Source organism: Microcaecilia unicolor, chromosome 3, assembly GCF_901765095.1.
Source record: "Microcaecilia unicolor chromosome 3, aMicUni1.1, whole genome shotgun sequence".
In the NCBI taxonomy this organism is placed as follows: domain Eukaryota; kingdom Metazoa; phylum Chordata; class Amphibia; order Gymnophiona; family Siphonopidae; genus Microcaecilia; species Microcaecilia unicolor.
In genome coordinates this window covers 23,946,500-23,964,167 of record NC_044033.1, presented here as the reverse complement: position 1 = coordinate 23,964,167, position 17,668 = coordinate 23,946,500, and the positions used below count along the sequence as shown (strand labels likewise).

The window sequence follows — 17,668 nt, the reverse complement described above, 5'->3', positions numbered from 1 at the left end:
TGATGTGCATTTATGGGAAACTCGTAAATGTATTTCCAAGGTTTGGATGGCTTCTGCTCAGTCCTGAGGAAGAAACATCTGAGCCTGCTGTGTGTCTAAATGGGCTCTGATAAAATGAACAGCTTGAGTAGGGGGTCAGCATAGGCACCCGGTATAAGAGGCTTGGGGAGGCTATGCCTCCCCAGCCACAGCAGGATGGATCAGCTGTTTCTATAGAAATGCTAAATAGTATTAGTAGTAGTTCTCCTGCCAGTCCTGCTGCTCTGGGATAGCAGCAGCTGCAGTGAAAGCAGTCTCTAGCCTTGTGTATAACCAGTTGTAATTTGATCATCTTACTGCTGGGAGAGCAGAGCAGGGGAGGGGGGTTGACTGGAGGCGTCCTGGGTTGCCAGGGAGATATTTAACTAGGATCATGAATACCTCCTGCACATGAGCAATTCACACCAAAGAGACTTGCACTGACCCCTGAAATTTTAAAAGTGCTAAAAATACGTTTTAAAAGTATTTGCATTAAATCTAATTGCAGAATTTAGGTGCTAGGAAGTGGGATTGGTATGCTATGTACTCAAATCTCAAGCCATATGCAAATTAGTCCGTTTTTGGGAGGTTCTCATTTGCATATTTATGGGTAAAAATTGTTGGAAATGTTTACAGCCTTAATGTTAGGGCATGGCTCTGATCAAAAATGTGAACTTTGATCAAAAAATGAAGGGTTTAGCTAGTGTTTTTGACTAAAAATTCCCATTAAAGTGTCTGTATGTTAATCTGCATTCAAATAGAGCGCTCTGATTGGATGAGCAGCTCCTGTTAGAAAATCTGCCCGGGAACAGAGAGGAGAGGAGAGAATCAATGGGTGGGTGGGTGTGGATGGCTGGAGGGGGGGCAGGGGAGAGGAGAGAATCAAGGGGTAGGTATGGATGGCTGGAGGGGGGGCAGGGGAGCGAGGACAAGAAAGGCAGAAAGTAAAGAAATAAATGGAAAGGAAGCCCTGGAAACGGAGTTAAGAGGACAGATAGCAGCAGAATCGGATACTGGGCCAGCATGATCAGAAAAACAAAGTCACCAGACAACAAAGGTAGAAAAGATCATTTTATTTTCATTATAGTGTTTGGAATATGTCCACTTTGAGAATCAGGTGCTCAACATTAAATGTTTATATTTATTTACTTATGTATGGCATTTTATCCCACATTAAACATGAATTAGGATGTTTTGTGGCTCTACATGAGAATTGTGATATTATGATCCTTGTTTCATATTGTTGACGGTCTGCATTTTCCGTATGGGTGGTATATTGGTGTATTAGGTTCTGCCCAGTGTAATAATTATGGTACAGTAAGGTTCTGAGTGTGTTTTTGCACAAAGTTGTGCATAGTGTTTTGTAGTTACGATTGTGGTTAGTATATGCTTTCAGCAACCACTTTATTCTTTGACATATGATACATATCTAATATCTAAATTTAATAAAAGGTATTAATTGTGACTTTTTATTTATTTTTTCTGTGTGTTATCAAACAATTATGGATTTAAGCTCCACCCCTGGCCCCACCCCTAACCCCGCCCCCTTTAGCCTCCCCAAACAGTTGGGCCACCGACCGCCTATGGGGGTCAGAACTGATTTCTCCTTAATGATTATGAAGCCCAGATTTTGAAGCGTATTCATGGTTGTTCATAGGGATGTTAATAAGGCCTGCTTTGATTGCACAGTAATAAGCCAATTGTCTAAGTATGGAAATACAAATAAATATCTCAGCTATTCTGAGAAGTGTAGCTCCTAGGGCATTTTGTAAATACCATTGGTGCTGTAGAGCGACCAAAGGGTAACACCTTGTATTGGTAGTGGATCTAAACAAACTGAAAATGCAGAAATTTCCAATGATCTAGATGGATTGGGCTGTGCGTGTATACATCTTTCAGATCCAATGAAGTGAAGCCATTTGGACTGAATTCTGGAAGAATGGTTTGAAGGGAAAACATTTAAAATATCGCCTTAAAAATATATCCAATTCTCTGAGGTTGAGGATTGGACGATGACCTCCAGATTTTTTTGGAATGAGGAAATAATTCAAATAGAAGCCTTGAACGGTCTCTGATTATGGGACAACTTTTATTGTGTTGGCGTTCAGAAAGTGTTGTATTTCTTCTCACAAGATCGAGTGTTGGAAGGTCGTTGAATTCTTTTGAAGAGCAGGGAAGTTGGGAGGGATTTTTAGAAAATTTATTTTGTACCCCGATGATACCGCTGCTATGAATGTATTTTTAGTTGGCAAATCAAATCGGTTGCATGGTCAGCTTTTATTGTCTTTTCCTTCAATGAGGAAATTTTGTTATATTAGAATTTTGTTATATTCTCTTTCTTATCAGGCTCCTGCTTTTTGGAATTCTTTACCACTGGAACGTAGGGTATGTAGCGATTGTTGTATTTTTCAACGATTACTTAAGATTTTTTATTTCAAAAATATGTGATAGGTTGTGATAATTAAGTAGCTTTTAAATTTTTTATTTGTATATGTAAAGATTATGATTTTATAGCGCTGTATTGTTATCTGAACATTGTGTTCACCTCTCTTTATATAACCCGCATTGATATTTTTGGGCTATAAGTTCTGTATAAATCAATAAATAAATGATATGGAGTACCCAGAGATGTGTGGTAATTGACGTTCATACACCTTGGAAAAACTGAATGCATCCTCCCTCTTCCCCCTGCCTGCCAGATCTTTGGGAGCAGAAGCTCCACATTGAGGGAGGTCATCTTCCCCAGAACTGAGCCACAGAGAAGCTCCCCGCATGCAGGGCAACGTGGCGGGTAGAATCCCTGCTCTCTCCGACAACACAGGATTATGGGATTTTCTCCCTCTTCCCCCTGGCCACCAGATCTTTGGGAGCAGAAGCTCCACATTGAGGGAGGTCATTTTCCCCAGAACTGAGCCACAGAGAAGCTCCCCGCATGCAGGGCAATGCGGCGGGTAATAGCCCCACCCCCTCTGATGCGCAGGATGCCACAGGATTTTCTCCTTCTTCCCCCTGCAGCCAGAACTTTTGGATGACACAAAATCACCAGTGCCAAGGTCCAATTTCCAGGCACCATGGCAACCTGTCACTCAGGATTTGTCAAACCTTGAATCGAGGGACCTATATATTCTAACATTTATATTATGAACAAGCAAAAGACATAAGCATATATTAACCAATGTATACTATTCAAAAATGTTATCAATTATTAAACACTGCTATTTCCATCCATGGAAAATCCCAAAATGAAATGGTGACATCAGTGGTGTAGCTAGGTGGGGCCACGGGGGCCTGGCCCCCCCCCCCCCATTTCATCTGGGCCCATGGTTTTGCTGGCAGGGTTCTCCAACCCCTGCCAGCTGAAACCTTCTCCAGCACCGGTCTCTGGCGCTGCCGAGTTCCCTGCCCTGCTCTCTCTTCCTCCTCACGTTCTGCACGCTCCTTTAAGTGAAACTGAGCATGCTCAATTTCACTAAAAGGAGCATGCAGGATGTGAGGAGGAAGAGAGAGCAGGGTAGGAAACACAGCGGCGATGGGAGACCAGCGCTGGAAAACCCCCACCAGCCAAGGTCTTTGCTGCTGTGGGGAGCGGCGAGGCAGTGGGGGGTAGCAGACTAAAATGTACCCCCCACACACCTCGGGCTCTGGCCCCCTCCCACCGCGAGGTCTGGCTACGCCCCTGGGTCACATTAGTGAAGTAACATCCAGCGACTAGACTTTGCATCATAGGTGTCAATGATCTGCTCAGGGTTAATATCTCCAACAAGATCACTTCAATGTTCAGTAAACATAAAGATGTCAGTCTTTTCTGACCCATTGTGGAACTCAGCTAGTTTCCTACATGTTGCTTGGTAGAAAAGGATCTCTCACAGGTAGCTGTGCCAACAGGAAGAGTGCCAATTTCAAAAGCTTTGTAAAATTTGGATAAAAAGGTGTTGAAGGAGCTGCTTTCAAAGTTAACAAAAAAGTGATTTCTGTCACAAACCTGGAATCAGACACGGGGTGTCAGGCGTGTGCAGCCATGGTGGCATTCCTGATTCACACGTGCCGGATGCAATGCGTGTAGCACTGCTTTCTCTAGATGGGTCATCTTGGCGCTCCCTGAGGCTACAGCCTTCAAGTTGCAGTGCACGCAGGTAGGGCGTGAACTTCCTTTGACGTCAGATGCCTTCAGCTCTTATGGAAGGAATCATTCAGTGTTTCTTTGCCTCAGCTACTACTTTGTTGGATAGCACTGGTGCATTTACTCTTGTTTTCTTACCTGCCTGAACCTTTGCATGAACCCAGCTCTGCCTTGATTCCTGCCTATCTGAACCTTTGCCTGAACCTGACTTTGCCTTCTGATTGTCGCCTGCCTGAACCTTGGCCTGAACCTGACTCTGTCTTCTAATTGTCACCTGCCTGAACCTGATTCTGCCTTCTGATTGCCGCCTGCCTGAACCTGACTCTGCCTACTCCTGCTGTCTGCCCTTTTCTTCTGGCCTGTATCGGTGGTTGCCCACTGTTTCTCTGCCTCGTGTCTCTGCTGCCTAGATTCACCACTCCTGGTAGTCCTGCTCCGCACAGACCCTACTGAAGTCCTGCCGGCTGCCTGCACCCAGGGGCTCAACCTCTAGGGAACTGCGGTCATCACAGATGAAGCACTAGACTTTTCAGATTGCCTGTTCTGGAACTGTACCCTCCTCTTCGGGCCTGGTGCCTCTATTCTAGGAACAGTACAAAGGCTCAGAACCGGTAACTGTACCTGGGGCACTCGTGACTGACCAGGACCGACTGTGACAGACCGTGACAACTTCTGTGTTTGGTAAGTCAAATTTTATCAACTCCATCTCTGTGAGCAAGTTTGCATTGATAGAAAGAGAACTTGCATATTTACTGAGTAACCCATTAATCTCATTCTTAGTGGTCTGGCTATATCCCAGCGGAGCAGTGGGGCACCCTAGGGGGCACTGCAGTGGACTTCATATAAAAGCTCCCAGGTACACATCTCACTGTTACCCCCCTTATATTGTGTACCGAGCCGTCCAAAACCCACCAAAAACCTACTGTCCCTAACAATAGCCCTTATGGCTGAAGGGGTCACCTATATGTGGGTACAGTAGGTTTTTTAGTGAGTGTGGGAGTAGGATTACCATATTTGCTCCTCCCAAAAAGATGACATATGCCATAACATCGGGGGCTGGTATGTACTGTTTCTTTCACATATTTGGGGGGCGGGAGGGGATCAGTGATCACGGATGGAGTAATGGAGGGGAAGGTCATACCTTAATCTCTCCAGTGGTCATCTGGTAATTTAGGGCACCTTTTTGTGTCTTATCCATTATAAAAACAGGTCTAGACCAAAATGTTTACATTGTAGTCCCGGATGTTTTTGTTTTGTTCCATTATGGCAGAAAGTAATGTCCAAATCCCGCCCCCAACATGCCGCCTTGTGTTGTGGATGCACTGCCGATGAACTGCATACCAAAACATTTAAATAATGAGTTTCTACAATACCGATTTGAAAGTTTGGGCAAGGAAAATGTCCGAATGCTGCTTTATGACACTTTTTGAACATTTTTTTTTTCTGTTTTGAAAATGAGCCTCATAGTCAATAAGGGCAGCCCTACAACCAGGAGTGTGTCCCTTGTTCCTTGAAGCAATGATCACTTTGGTTCTGGCACTCCTTGGTGAGTCCAAGGCAAAGCTCTATGTTTCTGGACGTGGGGGCTCTGATTTTCACATTGGTTTTACACAAACCGGAGTTTGTGCCTTATCTGATGGGTTTGGGCTCCATGCTTTCTGTCACATACCATTCTGGAAGGTTTTAGCTAAATGTAGCTTTGCAAATCAGTACCTGAGCCTTTCTGCAAATCCATGACTGTCTCTCTCCCTACATTCTCTAAATGAGTTATTAAAAATCATTCTTTTTTTGTGACTTTCAGAGTCATTGATTACAAATATAACTAATCAGTATTGTTATTTTTGCTTCATACAAATATAACTTGTTAGACCCAATGTGGCCAGCTAGCAACCAAATCCAGGGGTTACTGATTGTTAACAGGTGAATTTTGCTTCAATGAATGAAACAGTTAAAAAAAAACCCTCTCTCTTCAACCAAACAGACTCTATAAAGACTTTATTTTTCTTATTTAATTACATGATTTAATTGCAATAGTGTTCTTGGAAGTGGTGCTACCAGTTAATGTGTTATAGGTCTACTGCTTTGAACTAGGCTTCTTATACATCACAGGAAGTATCTTGTAATAAAGCCCACTACCAGGGGCGCTTTTAATACTGAATGCAAGAATGGGAATTCATGGTCTATTAATAACAAGTGGATTAAGAATCAAAAATGACTGCCTGTTGATTGCCACTTAAAGCAAAAGAATTACCAATATCCCTTAAGGTAGCTTGCCAATTTCTTGGCTCTGTAATACTTCTTTTTAAAAAGTTATTTTATTTTACTTACCACATATTGGTTTAGAATAAAGATACGATCTGGTTTTTGTGGAAATTTATTGTATTTTAGTTTTACATCTTTTTCCTCAGAGTTACTGTTTGCACATATGTAAGGGTCCTAAACATAAGTACATAAGTATTGCCATACTGGGACAGACTGAAGGTCCATCAAGCCCAGCATCCTGTTTCCAACAGTGGACAAACCAGGTTACAAGTACCTGGCAAGATCTCAAAACAGCAGAATATATTTTATGCTGCTTTATCCTAGAAATAAGCAGTAGATTTTCCCCAAGCCCATTTTAATAAAGGTCTATGGACTTTTCTTTTAGGAAGCCGTCCAAACCTTTTTAAAACCCCGCTAAGCTAACTGCTTTTACTACAATCTCCAGCAAAGAATTCCAGAGTTTAATTACACGTTGCGTGAAGAAATATTTTCTCCGACTCGTTTTAAATTTACTACTTTGTAGCTTCATTGTGTGCCCCCTAGTCCTAGTATTTTTGGAAACAGTAAACAAGCGATTCACGTCTACCCACTCCACTCCACTCATTATTTTATAGACCTCTATCATATCTCCCCTCAGCTGTCTTTTCTCCAAGCTGAAAAGTCCTAGCTGCTTTAGCCTTTCCCCATAGGGAAGTCGTCCCATCCCCTTTATCATTTCCGTCGTCCTTTTCTGTACCTTTTCTAATTCCACTATATCTTTTTGAGATGCAGTGACCAGAATTGAACACAATATTTGAGGTGCAGTTGCACCATGGAGCGATACAAATGCATTATAACATCCTCATTTTTGTTTTCCATTCCTTTCCTATAATACCTAATATTCTATTTGCTTTCTTAGCCACCTCCACACACTGAGCAGAGAGTGTCAACATATCATCAACAATGACTTCTAGATCCCTTTCCTGGTCAGTGACTCCTAATGTAGAACCTTGCATTATGTAGCTAGAGTTTGGGTTCCTCTTTCCCACATGCATCACTTTGCACTTGCTCACATTAAACGTCATCTGCCATTTAGATGCACAGTCTCCCAATCTTGTCAGGTCCTCTTGAAATTTTTCATAATCCTCTTGCGATTTAACAACTTAGAATAACGTTGTGTCATCAGCAAATTTAATTACCTTACTAGTTATTCCCATCTCTAGATCATATATAAATATGTTAAAAATCAGAGGTCCATACACAGACAGCTGGGGAACCCTACTACTACTACTATTTAGCATTTCTATAGCGCTACAAGGCGTACGCAGCACTGCACAAACATAGAAGAAAGACAGTCCCTGCTCAAAGAGCTTACAATCTAATAGACAAAAAATAAAGTAAGCAAATCAAATCAATTTACCCTTTTCCATTGAGAATACTGACCATTTAACCCTACTCTCTGTTTTCTACCTTGCAACCAGTTTTGAATCCATAATAGGACATTACTACTTCCTATCCCATGACTTTCTAATTTCCTCAGGAGTCTTTCATGAGAATACTTTGTCAAATGCCCTTGCCTCACCAAAACTTTTCCAGTCAGCTGTCAACTTCTCTTAGCAGAAGAGCAATTAAGCTTGTCTTTCTGCTGCCGCTACTGTTCTTATCTTTGGCTGACTTTGGCAACCAGCACCACACGCTTGTTAAAATCAGAAAGCAACTACCGAACAAGCAGTAGTTGTTCTCTGATTTTCACAAGCACGTGATGCTGCAGCTGGGCAAGGATAGCAGAGAAGGGGCAGCTGAAGGATAAGCTCCTGTATTGCTGTAGGAGATTTAAAGGTCAGGGCCAGTGTAACCCGGTATGCGAGGTAAGCGCGGCGGTGGGGGGGGGGGGGTGCCAGCCTTCAGAGGGCACCATTGCGCTGACAATCACGGTCACTGCGGAAACAAAACTTTTTACCACCCCGTGGGAACAGTAAAAAGTTTTGTTTCCACAGTAAAAAAAAAAAATCTTTTCCTTCCTTCCCTTCTTCCTCCTCGCAGGTCTCTGGTACAGGATCCTGCAGCCGGCAGTGATTCACAGTAAGAGGCTGTCTCTGTGGCCTTCCTCCTGCAGCGTCCTGCCCTCTCCACTGCAACTTCCTGTTTAGCATCAGAACATGTAGCAGAGAGGGCGGAAACTGGCAGAAGGAAGGCCACCGCATGGAGACGGCCTTTGACAGTGAATCGCTGCTGGCTGAAGGAACCTGTATGTGAGACCCACGGGGAGAAGGAAGGGAGGGGAAGAAACTGTTGGCTGGACCCATGGAAGGAAAACGAGAGTTGGGGGGGGGGGGGGGGCTGGAGGGAAAGGAGAGAAGTGCTGGCTGGACCAATGGGAGGAGGAGGAGGGAAAGGAGAGAGGTGCTAGTTGGACCCATGAGAGGAGTTGGAGGGAAAGGAGAGAGGTGCTAGCTGGACCCCTGGGAGGGGGAGGGGAAAGAGAATGGTGCTGGCTGGACCCATGGGGGGAGGAGAATGGGGGTGACTGGAGGAAAATGAGAGAGGTGCTAGCTGGACCCCTGGGAAGGAGAGGAAGGAAAGGAGAGAGGTGCTGTCTGGACCCAGGGGAGGAGGACAGAGAGGAAGAGAGTTGCTGGCTGGACCCATGGGGAGGGAGAGGGAAAGGAGAGAGGTGCTGGCTGGACCCATGGGAGGAGGAGGAGGGAAAGGAGAGAGGTGCCGGCTGGACCCATGGGATGGGGAGAGGAAGAGGGAAATGAGGTGGGAGGAGGAGGAGGGGCGGCTGGAGGGAAATGAGAGAGTTACTGGCTGGACCCAGGGGAGGAGGGGGACTGGAGAGAAAGGTGCTGGCTGGACCCATGTGGGGGGAGGAGGAGGAGGAAAGGGGGCGGCTGGATGGAAAGGAGAGAGATGCTGGCTGGACCCATGGGAGACGGGGGGGGGGGGGGCCTAGAGGGAAGGGAAAGAAATGCAGAACCAAGAGGATGAAGGGAAAAGTCAAATACTGAACCCACAGCAGGAAGGAGAAAGGAAAAGAGGGCAGGTAGGTGAGCCAGATGCTGGAAGGGGTGGGGGAAGAGAGGAAAAGAAGCTGGACACAGGGAGGTAAGAGAAACAGAGGAGAAATGATTTCCTTGGGGGGTGGGCAACAGGTGCAGGGACACAAAGGGGAGAATGTGCATGGGGATAGTATATAGACACAGAGGGGCAATGCAGACTGCAGATTTTATTCGACACAGGGTCAGAGGGTAGGGAGATAGGTGATGATGGATGCAGGGATATGAACACAGGGGAGATACTGGACAGGAGCGTATAGGGACACAGAAGGGAGATGCTGAACCTGGGGGATGATAGGGACACAGAAATGGAGAGAGAAGAGATGTCAAATGGACAGGAGAACCTGGTGAGTGAGTTAAGAGAAGACAGAAGGAAGAAGAAACCAGAGCTTGAGACCAACATGATTTAAAAAATAAAATGGCCAGACAACAAAAGGTAGAAAAAATATATTTTCTTTCTATTTTATGATTAGTGTATGTCAGATTTGAAATGTACATCTTGCCAGAGTTAGTGTTAGACATGGCTGGGACCCAGGTCAAAAATTTGGGAGAGGAACCCAAAGCCCACTACCAGGCTGCACTTTCTTCATCTTCCAGCAGGCTTGGGGCTTTCCCTGGTCAGGAGCCAAGGGTAGTTGCCCTAGTTGCACTCCCCTAACACCATCCCTAGCCATAGGAGCCAACTTTTCAAAATTATTGGGGGTGCTAAGCCCAATGGAAATGACCCCTCCCTGGTCACATACAAGGAATTTTCTCAACATTGGGGGTGCTCCAGCACCCAGAGAGTCGGCTCCAATGTCCCTGGCATGTGCCATCTTTATATTTTTTCACAATACAGGAATAAATGCATTTCTTTCTATATCTCTAGAGTTCTTGTGAAGATGGGTCGGGACAGAGCTTGCAGGGGCAGGCTGGAGACAGGGACCAACTTTGTCCGTGTCATTCTCTATGATCTTCTGAGTGCCAATTTGTAGGTTTTGCAGGGGGGGGGGAGGGCGCAAGAAAGCCTTGCACCAGCGCTGTTAAAAGGTGCTGATGCTGGGAATGGGAAAAGAGGGGTGGGGGCTGAGGATAGCAAAAGCAGGCTTATGCTGGCTGATGACAGGGGTGGCAGGATTCTGATGCTGGTAGCGGGTTGCAGAAGGGGGCTGGGAGAAGGGACTTATGTTGGGAAGAGGGAAGGGGGCTCAGAGCTAACACAGAGACTGCCGATAGGATTGGAGAAGGGATCTAATGCAGGAACTGTGGTGGGAGGGCAAATGCTGAGGGTGGGGGCAGGGCCAGCAACTAGGGCAATTGCCCTGGACCCCCTGGCCACAAAAGGACTCCATGCCTATTTCAAGCAGAAGGAAGCATTGCCTGAAGGAGTTTTTGCCCTGGGCCCTTGCCTATCTAACACCAGCCCTGCCCCTGGGTAGGGAGTGGGAAACCAAGGGGATATGCAAAGAAAGGTAAAGATAGAGGTCCAAAGGGATGCACGGAGGAGCTTCCCCCCCTCCCCCAACAAAAAGGCATTCCATTGTTCCCAACCAAAAGTTCCAGATGCCTTTTCTTTTAATGTTATTAAGTAGCTTTCAAAAGGTTGGGGAAGAAACAAGAATTTCCAGCAGTCACAGTTTGCCTTAGGCAGCAAATTCGTAAAGACAAATATAAATGAAATCTCTTACCCAGCAGCAAAGGTTAGCTACCCGCAGAAATAACAGAACACACAGGAGACCTGTTATCCAGAAGTTGCTTTCTGTTTCCGATATTAAATCAACATTCACGCTTGCAAAAGGTTGTTTTTATTTATTTATTTAGAAAAGATTGAAAAAGCTGTGGTGCTCCCCGGTTACAGCTTTGCTGTTAAAATGCCCCCCCCCCCCCCCCCCCCACGAAAAAGCTGTGGTGCTCCCCAGTTACAGCTTTGCTGTTAAAATGCCTCCACGGGTAAAGGATAAAAAGGCCGCCGGGGAACAGAATTGTACATTGTATTATGCCCTAAGTGTTCCTCGCTTCCTAGACTGGCCTGGGGCGCCCGTCGGGTAAGAAGCTACCTGAGGGACCGGGGGAGGATTATTACAAGGAGGGGCGGGGGAGACTCAGAGAGAGAGAGACAGCATAAATTAGAGGGGGCTGAAGAGAAGAAAAGTCTTAGGCAAAGCTGGAGAGGAAGTTCGAGAGAGATCTGCTAAGAAAAAGAGCCGAAGAAGAGATCAGAATGAGAACCTGGAAGAAGCAGCCAACAAGACCAACAAAAGAGTTTTAGAGGAAGCTGGATTTAGACATAGGCTAATATCTATTAGATTGTAAGCTCTTTGAGCAGGGACTGTCTCTCTTTGTTAAATTGTACAGCGCTGCGTAACCCTAGTAGCGCTCTAGAAATGTTAAGTAGTAGTAGTAGTATCAGAGTAAAAATGGACAACTGGGAAGTAGGGGTCTGGGCGAACGGTAAGGAAATTGTGGGTTAGAGAAAGGCAGAGATAGAGCTGAGAACATGGGAAACAGGAGAGAGGGATGAGACAATCATTTGTGAAATTATGGTCTGAGATCTGTGAAAAGAGAGGGGAAAAAAAACACCCAGAAAACGATGTGACAGGAAAGAGAAACTGGGATAAGACATAGATTAAAAGTGGCAGGCAGGACGTTTGGCAGATGTGCGAATAGCAGAAAGAAACCGGGTGGAGCAGGATGAGAAACGAGAAAAGGGGACGGTGTAAAAGCCAGATCTGCGGGATCCACGTACGAGCAAGTAGGAGAGAGACACCGGCCGGGAGACAAATGCGATCAATCAAGGAAGCAACTATGCTAAGGACAGAGAGAGAGAGAAAAGTGGGTCTTTAGTACAGGCAGCAGCGCAGGCAAGCGAGCGGCTATAGGGCAGGTCTGGCAGCTGGGCGGCTCCGAGGGAGGTGTGTCCTGGCCCCGCCCCTTCTCCCAGGGAGGTGTGACCTGGCCCCGCCCCTTCTCCCAGGGAGAGTGGGAGAAAGAAACTCACGTTTGGAGACGAAGGAAGTACTAGTGTCAGCGGTAGGAGCCGTCCAGGCTGCGAGAGTTATTTCCCCACTCTCAACTTCCAGGCGCGCAGGAAGCATGCGAGGCGCCGGCCGGACTCCGAGAGGCTACGGCAGCCAGGCGGCAGCGCGGGACAGCGCTGACTGAAGAAGGGTCCGCTGCCATTATGAACTTTGCGCGGGGCCCCTGCGTCCTGAACGTGGGGGGCGCGCGCTACTCCTTCTCGCGGGACCTGCTGAAGGACTTCCCGCTGCGGCGCGTGAGCCGCCTGCACAGCTGCGCCTCGGAGCAGGACGTGCTGCAGGTGTGCGACGACTACGACCGCGAGCGCAACGAGTACTTCTTCGACCGCCACTCCGAGGCGTTCGGCTTCCTCATGCTCTACGTGCAGCACGGCAAGCTGCGCTTCGTGCCCCAGATGTGCGAGCTCTCCTTCTACAACGAGATGATCTACTGGGGGCTGGAGTGCTCGCACCTGGAGTATTGCTGCCAGCGGCGGCTGGACGACCGCATGTCCGACACCTACACCTACCTGTCGGACGAGAGCAAGCCCGACGAGGCGGCGGCGGGGGGCGACGGGGAGGAGGAGGCGGCGCGCGGCGGCAGGAAGTGGCTGGAGCGCATGAGGCGCACCTTCGAGGAGCCCACCTCGTCGCTGGCCGCGCAGATCCTGGCCGTCGTCTCCATCCTGTTCGTCATCGTGTCCATGGTGGTGCTGTGCGCCAGCACCTTGCCCGACTGGAAGACGGCGGAGAACCGCAGCCTGGAGGAGCACAGGTATAGCAGCAGCGCCTCAGCCGGGCTGAGGGAGCCCTCGGGGTGAGAGCCGCCATTCTTCTCTCTTGTCTGTCCTGAGTGTCGCCTTAAAGGGCCTGAGGAAACCACGCCCCACCCGGGGAGGGGAGGGGGCCGAACCCGAGTCTTCCTGCCTCTCAGGCGTTCGGGCAACTTTATAGAATCAGGTTTTGTGCGTTCTTTCCAAAATGCGCTGTTAAACTACTACTAAACATTTCTATAGCGCTACTAGATGTACGCAGCGCTGTACACTTGAACATGACGAGAGAGTCCCTGCTCTGCATATAATCTAAATTGGACAGACGAATAGACAGCTAGTGGTGGGGGTGATAAGTGAGGGTACTGAGTAAGAGAGTCATGATTAGGGCTACTACTTATGTCTTTAGCGCTACTAGATGTACGCAGCGCCGTACACTTGAACATGAAGAGAGAGTCCCTGCTCTGCAGAGCTTACAATCTAAATTGGACAGACGAATAGACAGCTAGTGGTGGGGGTGATAAGTGAGGGTACTGAGTAAGAGAGTCATGATTAGGGCTACTACTTATGTCTGTAGAGCTACTAGATGTACGCGGCACTGTACACTTGAACATGAAGCGAAGAGCCCCTGCTCGCTTACAATCTAATTAGGACAGGCAAACAGGACAAAAAAGAGATAAGGGAATTACTAAGGTGGGAATGATAATACATGAGTGCAGAACAAGCGAGTAAGGGTTAGGAGTTAAAAGCAGCATCAGAAAGGTGGGCTTTTAGCCCAGATTTGAAGACGGCCAGAGGTAGAGCTAGATTTAGAGCTCAGGAAGTCTATTCCAGGCATATGGTGCAGCAAGATAAAAGGGTGTTTTTGTTTTCTTGTCAAGCAAAGAGTACGTTACTAACATAGGGAAACCGTAATAGAAATTCTTAATAATGTAAATCGTGATGGACTCTACAGTCTTCATAGATGCATATAATTTTTGAGGAACTTTACAAAGGATTTCTAAAACTGAAATATATGTTGAGCTACAGAATTAAGCTACACTTTGAAAAAGTAAACTCTGAGCTATATAATCCTCGGATGTATTTTTTTAATACAAAACTTTAAATAGCTATGTCCAGGGTTGAAGGCTAGGTTTTATCAATTCATTTATTTTTAATAAAAATACCTTGGGAATAGGTTGCTTTTTTTGTCTCCTTTTGATGGGTGATGATTGTGATGAGAACTTAATATGGGGCAAGTTTTAGAAAACATAAGATGAGCAAAGGCGCCACTTTGGCTGGGCTAGGAAAAGGAGAAGATGGGGAAGGGTTTCTCTTTTCCCAGCAGGGTGCTGGAGGAAATGGTCAGTGTGGTTTGGAAAGAAAAATGGCCTGTTGTTCTCAGTGCATTTTTTTCTAGTAAAAAAGGTGACGGTACTCAAATACCAGGCCACCTTTCAGGGGTGGGGTGATCACTGAGGGACCCACCTCAAAGTAGCCAGGTCCCCTGCAACCAGCCACAGAATCTATGACAGGACTGAATTGGTGTATAGAGCCTGAGCTGTTTCATTAAAACTTGGAGACCATGAGTCAATTTTAGCAGACTATGGAAAAGGTGCCGGTACTCAGTACCCCCCAAGTACCCCCTCAAAAAAAGCACTGGTGGTTCTATTTTCAGAACCTGAGGGCCTAACTGCTTTACCCCCCCCCCCCCCCCAACACACACACATACACAAATGACACACTTCAAATAGCACAACTTTGAGCTGGAACTGTATTACTACTTAGTGTGACATTTTAATAGCAAGTACTAGGTGAAGGTAACCTATGGTTTTGTTTCCGGCCTTTTTTTTTTTTTTTTAAACTGAAGATGATGGTCGAAGTTTGAATTTAACATACCTTTGATTCTGCCAGGTTAGATACCTTATTACCAACTTTCTGATTTAAAGTTGAGGCTTTTGTTGTTTCTACCCACAGAATGTTATGCCACTTTTTTTGTTGGTGTTTGCATAAAATCTGATTATAATGTTGACAAGATCTCTCTTGTTTCCTCAGCTATTTGTAATACACATCTGCTGGGTTAAATGATTGTGTAAGTGCCCATAAATTGATTGAAACATATCCCACACAAATTATTTTTGGAGAGAGCCTAACATGATTCAGTATTATACTTCTGGTAAAATTTCAAAGCATGTTATAAGGCTAAGGTATTAAAATCACTGTCTGTCTCTCTCTTTTTTTTTTTTTTTTTTCGCTAAGATAAAATGGAAGGTTTAAACTGAGGATGATGCCTTCTTGACCATTTGCTTGAAATGAAAAGCTTACAACAGGCTTGTCCAAGTTCAGTCCTTGAGGGTTGTGAGCAGACCAGGTTTTCAGGATATCCTTGACAAATACAAACGCGAGATCCATTATATGCAGATCTTTCTCATGCATATTCATTAGGGATATCCTGAAAATCTGGTCTGCTTGCAATCCCTCAAGGACTGAACTTGGACAAGTCTGCTTATAAAATAGGGGGAGGGAATTCACAGCCTGACACCCAATCCCACTATAGGGAAATCTGGCCAAACTAGGGTGGTGATAAAATCCCATTTTAAAAAAAATCTCCTTTTCTTCCATTATAATAACTGTGTTTATCCATATTTACTGAGTACGTGATAGCTGTTTACCATGCAGAAACTGAAGAATTGTTCAGTGTTATGAAAATGAAATGTTTCTCATGTTTTGTCTTGACAGGATAATTGAAGCCGTCTGCATAGGCTGGTTCACTGCAGAGTGTATTGTGAGGTTCATTGTCTCCAAGGATAAGTGTGAGTTTGTTAAGAGACCCCTAAACATCATTGATCTGCTGGCAATTTCTCCGTACTATATTTCAGTGTTCATGACAGTTTTTACGGGAGAAAACCCTCAGCTGCAGAGGGCTGGAGTTACCCTGAGAGTTCTTAGAATGATGAGGATTTTTTGGGTGATTAAGCTGGCTCGCCACTTCATTGGTCTGCAGACACTTGGTCTGACCCTGAAACGCTGCTATAGAGAGATGGTTATGTTGCTTGTTTTTATTTGCGTTGCCATGGCAATCTTCAGTGCACTCTCCCAGCTTCTTGAACACGGGTTGGACCTTGAGATGAAGAACGAGGACTACACCAGCATCCCCGCAGCCTGTTGGTGGGTGATAATTTCTATGACCACAGTTGGTTATGGCGATATGTACCCCATCACTGTACCTGGACGAATTCTTGGCGGGGTCTGCGTGGTTAGTGGCATTGTTCTACTCGCGTTGCCTATTACTTTCATTTACCATAGCTTTGTGCAGTGTTACAATGAGCTCAAGTTTAGATCTGCTCGGTATGGTAGGAGTCTTTCCACTGAATTCTTAAATTAATAAATGCTTCAGTTCTTCAAAAGTATTTAAAGAAAATTTATTTACTTTGAAGAGTGGTGTTCGGAAGTTGGGGTAAACCACAAACCTCACCAGAAGTGGCCAGAATAAAACCTGTGACTTATTTTCTGGGATGAATTCAAAGCTGGGAAAAAAGAGTGAAGTATTCTGAGCGTAGATTTTGGTGTATAAAACTGCATTGTACTCATCCCATGTTTTTGGGCTGTCCAAAGAATGAACAAATACCCCACAAACCATGTCCAATCTAAAAATAAACCAACAGGTTAAAAAAAAGCACAAGGGGCCTCCAAGAACAGGTTAGTTTCGAGATGTGGCTTTATTAAAAGACCCGACACTGTCTATGTTTTGGCAACCTGTCTGCATCAGGGGTATAATAAAAAAAAAATATTACATAAATCAATTACATGTGTGGAAAAAATGCTTAAAATTATGGTAAGTTAGTAACATTGAGATTTATAAGCATCAATATTGCGAAGAAATAGTGTCAACAAACTATAAAACAATAAATCGACAAAATCAATATTTATTTGTTGCATTTGTATCCCACATTTTCCCACCTATTTGCAGCGCCATTCAAGAGTAGATAAACAATTGGTTGCATACAAAAAACAAGTGTAGCATAATGGATATAAACAATTCAGTAAATCAGAAACAGTCAGACTATCAAGTAAGTAATGATGCATTGGAATTCCTATTATTGATTATATAATGTCAACAGAACATGTAGTTCGTTATTTTTAGTCTTATACATCAGTAAACTATAAAGTTAAAACAAAGACGTGTTGCTGATAAATAATACATATGGATTTAAAAGGTGGAAGCTATTAAAAAGTATTTGAAAAAAAAAAAAAAAAAGAGTGGTATGAAAAAAAGACCAAGCTAAAAATAAACCATTGATAGCCTTGTAGCTTTATCATTGTTTGCAGTGTTGTCTCCTATTTTCTTGATTTTCATTGACAAAATGTGGTGAGTACAAACGTGCTTTCTGAACTAACTAGACTTTGAGCCCGTAAAAACGGGCTATTATAGGAAGGGGGGGTTGAAAGGCCCGCCCCCCCCGCCGAGTTCGCCGCTGCCCCCCC

At 45.2% G+C, this 17,668-nt stretch overlaps 1 protein-coding gene across 2 annotated transcripts; it reads left to right on the top strand.

The window, feature by feature from the left end:
* Positions 1-12,408: 12,408 nt before the first annotated feature.
* On the top strand, positions 12,409-16,886 carry KCNG3 (potassium voltage-gated channel modifier subfamily G member 3). Of its 2 annotated transcripts, none has more exons than XM_030194611.1 (2): positions 12,409-13,209; positions 15,923-16,886. In XM_030194611.1, the coding sequence occupies exons 1-2, from the start codon at positions 12,599-12,601 to the stop codon at positions 16,566-16,568; spliced, it is 1,257 nt and encodes a 418-aa protein (XP_030050471.1). In that variant the 5' UTR covers positions 12,409-12,598; the 3' UTR covers positions 16,569-16,886. The 2 variants fall into 2 exon arrangements, with proteins under 2 accessions (XP_030050471.1, XP_030050470.1); XM_030194610.1 differs by having other exon boundaries at positions 12,409-13,251.
* Positions 16,887-17,668: the final 782 nt, after the last annotated feature.

What these genes read in the sequence shown, in the direction of transcription:
- KCNG3 (XM_030194610.1), top strand. Translation starts at nt 12,599, where the DNA reads ATGAACTTTGCGCGGGGCCCCTGCGTCCTGAACGTGGGGGGCGCGCGC. An exon ending in GGGCTGAGGGAGCCCTCGGG is followed by an intron (nt 13,252 to 15,922) that starts GTGAGAGCCGCC and finishes TTGTCTTGACAG; the next exon opens with GATAATTGAAGCCGTCTGCA.